This window comes from Priapulus caudatus, unplaced genomic scaffold (assembly GCF_000485595.1).
Source record: "Priapulus caudatus unplaced genomic scaffold, Priapulus_caudatus-5.0.1 Scaffold9, whole genome shotgun sequence".
NCBI classification, from domain to species: Eukaryota; Metazoa; Priapulida; class Priapulimorpha; order Priapulimorphida; family Priapulidae; genus Priapulus; species Priapulus caudatus.
In genome coordinates, this window is record NW_014577070.1 from 43,020 (window position 1) to 48,499 (window position 5,480).

The 5,480-nt window shown below is 50.1% G+C and overlaps 1 protein-coding gene across 1 annotated transcript in view; it reads right to left on the reverse strand.

Moving 5' to 3' along the window:
* Positions 1 to 2,036: 2,036 nt before the first annotated feature.
* LOC106806523 (dopamine D2-like receptor) overlaps positions 2,037 to 5,480 on the reverse strand; it is a 43,571-nt gene continuing 40,127 nt past the window's right edge. The window contains exon 4 of the mRNA XM_014808496.1: positions 2,037 to 2,113. Within this exon, the coding sequence (XP_014663982.1) occupies positions 2,037 to 2,113 (77 nt within the window). The remainder of the gene's footprint in view (positions 2,114 to 5,480) is intronic.

Consider the following 5,480-nt stretch of genomic DNA (forward strand, 5'->3'; position numbering starts at 1 on the left):
TCGCCGGCCACGCACCGCCACGCCACGCCACGCCACGCTCACGCACGGCCACGCGCACGATACATACAGCTACACTTACACTACAACAAGCACTACAGCTACACTTCACTACACTACACTACACTACACTACACCCACACCACACCAACGCACGCCACGCCACGCCACGCCCCGCTACGCTACGATACGATACACCTACACCACGCACGCTAATGCTTACCTACAGCCACAACCACACCACAAGCCACACCACCACCTACGCTACGCTACACGCCCTCGACACTAACAACCACCCACGCTTACACAAACGCACCACCCACGTTACCACACTACCCGCTACGCCACACTACGCTAACACCACACCAACACACGCTACTGCTAACACCACGCCACGCTACGTCCACACTCTACACCACACCACCCACCACACCACAACCACACCACAACCACACACGGCCTACGCTCGCTACACTACACTAACCATCTACCACCACACACACCACACACCTACGCTAGCGCTAACACTTACACTATCACCATCTACACCACACACTACTTTACACTGAAACTGCACTTGCCATCTATACTATACTACATTGTTTCCGCCTACGTGTCCTAGCCAGCCCGCATCCGCCCCGCAACCAGCTCTTCTACTAAACGGCTCCGGCTAGCTGGGCCTTGATAGTTACCTGAATGCACCGAACTGCTAACGCCTCGGCGCAGGTTACCCCCGTGTCCCGTGGCTTGCTGCCTTGCTACTAGCTACGAGTGGGCAGCGCAGGCAGAAAGCACAGTCTGATCTTCGTCCCAGCGGCCATGGTAATTAATTGGCAGGCGAAACAGGCGCGCCGCTGCCGACGGCGTCATCTGACGCTGCGCAGGTTCAAACGATCGGGAAAATACGGCGCACTGCGCACGCACGACGCACACAAACACACACACACACACACACACACACACGCGCGCACACCACCACACGCACACACAACAGGCACCGCACGACACGCACGCAAAGCACACGCAACACGCCACACGGCACACGCACACGGCCAGCACGCCGACGCACACCGCACACGAACGAGCACGACCACACGACACACACACACGGCACACGCCGACACACACACAGCCACACCAACCACCCACACGCCACGCACACACACGACTACGCACGCACCAAACGCCTACCCTAGCACGGATGGCGAGCGTCTGTCGGTCGCGTCTTCATTCGTCTTTCTTTCGCCGCCAGCTTGTCCCTTGCGCTTCTTGCTTACCGGGAACGCCTTGGGTTCTGCCGAAGCGAACTGCGTGGAACAGTTGCGCGCTGCACAGCAGCACCTTGCGTCCCACCTTGCCCGAACGTCGTTCCAATCTTTCTTGACACAGCAACAGTGTGAGCGCCACCTGGGTCGTCTCGCGCGTAGAAAACGTCCGCGCCGCGGTGACCGGGTGTCACCGTTTCCGAACATTCGTCTCGACCTCAACGCCTGTCGGCGCGCATAACCGAGTCGAGTTTCGTGAACGACCCCGTCCTCGCTCTGAGATGTGCTTCGCGTGGCCGCCGATTCTCGTGACCATGTCGGGCACGAACGTGGTCGTGCTCGTCTCGTCGACGTCGTCGTCGCGTCGTCGTCGTCGCAACACACCCACATCGTCCGGCTCGTGTGACCGTGCTCCCGGACGTCGACTCCTGGCTTCCGCGCCCCGTGTTTGTCGGCTCCTCGCCGACGCGTGCGCCCCCTGCGACTAACGGCGTCGGCGCTCAAGTCCGCGCCATCCGTCTCGTCATCGTCAGCGTCACGGGGCCGTGTTTCCTCGATCCGTGCGGCGTTGCGCGACATGCGGTTGCGCTTCGCGTTGTCGGCTGACTTCGCGCAGTGCTCGCTCTAATCACCTTGAAGGATGCTTGTAGTGAGAATGACCATGAATGATGCAGGGAATGTAGAAGGAGCCTGATCGACGAATAGATGATGAAGTCTGAGTTAAAACACGCAAGCTCTCGTTTGCGACCTCGACCTCTGGTTAGAGGCCCGTGGCTATCGGATGCCCGATGGCGGCGGTGGCCCGCGGCCTCGACATTTGTTGTTATGCTTTGCATATTGATCGCTGCGTGCATGAATGATCGATATATACTGAGAGAGAGAGAAGAGAGACGAGAGAGAGAGAGGCGAGAGAGGGAGACGAGAAGAGAGACAGACGAGAAGAGAGCGAGGAGGAGAGGCAGAGAAAAAAGGAGAACAGAACCACCCACGAACACTATAAATAAACAACACCACACGCCAAAATGATTAGAGTGGGAATAGATATGATTGTGGAGGATGGATGGTTGTGAGATGGATGGATGGAGGATGATGATGAAGGATGGATGGATTGGATGGACGATGGATGGATGGATGGATGGATGGATGGATTGATGATGGATGGATGGATGGATGATGGATGGATGGATGGGATGATGATGATGATGATGGATGGATGGAGAATGGATGGATGGATGGATGATGGATGGATAGGTTAGATGGATGATAGACTAATATGGTACATTAGATAGACAGGCAGTTAGAATAGATAGATAAAATAGATACATAGGATAATAGATAGATCAGAATAGATAGATAGAGTAGATAGAGTAGGATACGATAGATAGATAGATAGATAGATAGATAATTGATAGATAAATAAATAGATAGAAGTAAGACAGTTAATATATATATACATATATATATATACATATATAGATAATTGAAAAGATAGATAGATAGATAGATAGATAGATAGATAGATAGATAGATAGATAGATAGACTAAGATATGATAGAATAGATAGTAGATAGATAGATAAGACATAGATAGATAGATAGATAGATAGATAGATAGATAGATTAGATAGAATAGATAGATAGATAGATAGAAGATAGATCAGATAGATACATAGATAGATAGATAGATAATAGATAGATAGATAGATAGATAATAGATAGATAGATCAGATAGATAGATAGAATACGATAGAGAAATGATAAGTGTAAATGGATTCAGGCTCGTTGATGTAACATTTATTCACCCACCACATAAACTATACGCAACCCTCTACCGTAGTCATGCTTGCCCTGCTGCCGTGTCACCTAAATCCTATTATATTATATCCCTCGCAGTGATCGATTATGTTTGGTTTGATTGGGCGCCCAATCTAACGCGAAATGGCCGAAAACGATATGATCGATCCAGTTTATAGTGTGAATTAGTGAGAAATTAAAAACGTTGAAGCATTCATTTTTAACGTTAGGCCTTCGCGTCATATTGCTCGCGCTAGGCCCAGTGCGGTTTCAACTAGAAAACGCATGTACCGATTAATGACACAGCGTTGTTAACGCAGCCGGAGGTCGGATGTGTCGGCGCCAGCCGAGGTGATCCGCCGCCCCCCCGACAACCAAGCGCGATGTGCTGCTGCTAAATGCCGACGTTGAAGGCAACGCGGCGTTGTACCAATTACCCCGCATACAGAACTTTTGGGCGGTTGGATTTGATGAGATGGTATTGGAACTGGGTGCGGGGTCAGAACCGCGCGAGCTTTATTTCAATTGTATCCTGCTGCACCACGTCTGTGCGGGCGTACGTAACGAGCTAAACTGAGCATGCCATGATACTTCATCCTTGATGGTAGGATCAGAATTTGCAGCCTGTGACGCTACGGATTGACGCGCGCCTAATCCGCGCACCAGTTTTGATGTAGGTTAAGTATTTCGTCATCCTGTACGGTTACACAGTTCTTCTGTTTGTGAATGAAAATTAGCACCCGATAATATATTCACCGCGAATATCCCAGCCCCCAAGGCCCTACATCTTGGCTTTAATCTCTCCATCCTGCATCTCGGCGCTCGCGAACTGCATCAGGGCTGTCTCTTGGTTAGCCCCTTGCACATGCCATTCGCATCATGTATGGCAGTTACAGAGGCGCGCCATACAAATCGTAAAATCTATTGAACAATGCTCCCGCCGTGATGTAATATTTATGAAATTCTCGCGCAGAGGGCTACAAGCGCGTCGTTCACGTGAGTTTGTTTTATCCGTCCGTACCGATTACGCAAGAGTTCTTTTGTCTGTCTGTCTGTTGCGTCCTGTCGTTTTTTTTGGCACGGTTTGCTTAGTTCCACGTGTGCTACTAATTGAGCATCAGGTTTGTCGATACTGTACATTTTTGCGCTGGCTTCTGCTCTCTATTTTGCCGCATGTTGTCTGCCGTCGACTGTTTTGTGTATATACTTTCGTCCGCTATATAGTTTGGCATGCTACGTCCATCGCCGCGACCGCCGCGCCCAGTCTGCCCGCAACCTTCGCGATTGCGTTTCAGAATTTTTGTAAACAATCGGCAGAGGGCCCCGTATATACCGTCATTTGCGTAAAATGCTGCGTTGCAAATCACTTCGCAAAGGTTTCGCAGGTCCGTCTGTTTATCCGTCCGCTCGATTATGCAAGCGTGCTGTCTATCTCTCGTTGTGTCGTCTCTCCCGGACGTTTATGATCGCAAGTTAGATAGACGTTTACTTGCTAGCTGGTTGTGACTCCTTATTTTTGTCTGGCTTATTAAAATTGTTTTCATTCTAACAACAATTTGTCAGTCTGGCAATCGTTTCCTAGTCTGTTTGCAGTGTATTATGTAGTCTATTACGTATGCAGTTTGTATATTTGTATGTCACTCATAGGCGTGACTGCCGCGCCCTCTGCCTGAATTCACTCGCGTTTGCGTCTTAGTGGCTTTTGTAAGTAATCGGGGAAGGGTACCCCATTATACCGTCATTAGTGTGAGGAGCTCTTTGTAAATTACTTCGCAAAAAGCTATGAAAATAAAATGGAAAAAAATTATAAATACAGCGGCCGTAAGTATAACAGCGCTCTCGCGCGCAGCGGAATGCAGCGGCTTCAGCAGTAAACCAGGAGAGAGAGAGAGAGAGAGAGAGAGAGAGAGAGAGAGAGAGCGAAACGAGAGAGGAGAGAGAGAGAGAGAGAGACGAGAGAGATAGAGAGAGAGACGAGAGAGAGAGAGAGAGAGAGGGAGAGAGAGAGAGAGAAGAGGGAGAGAGTGGAGAGAGAGAGAGAGAGAGAGAGAGAGAGAGAGAGGAGAGAGAGAGAGAGAGAGAGGGTGAGAGAGAGAGAGAGCGAGAGAGTGAAGAGAGAGAGAGAGAGGGGGATAGAGAGAGAGAGAGAGAGAGAGAGGAGAAGAGGAGACAAGAGGGAGAGAGAGAGGAGAGAGAGAAAGAGGAGAGAGAGAGATTGAGAGAGAGAGAGAGAGAGAGAGAGAGAGAGAGAGAAGAGAGAGTAGAGAGAGAGAGAGAGAGAGAGAGGAGAGAGAGAGAGAGAAGAGAGAGAGACGAGAGAGAGAGAAGAGAGAGAAGAGGAGAGAGAGAGAGAGGTGAGACCGCAAGCACCAGGCGGTTTTCTATAATTCCCATGTCATTCCCACGATTATCATATCTATATTTC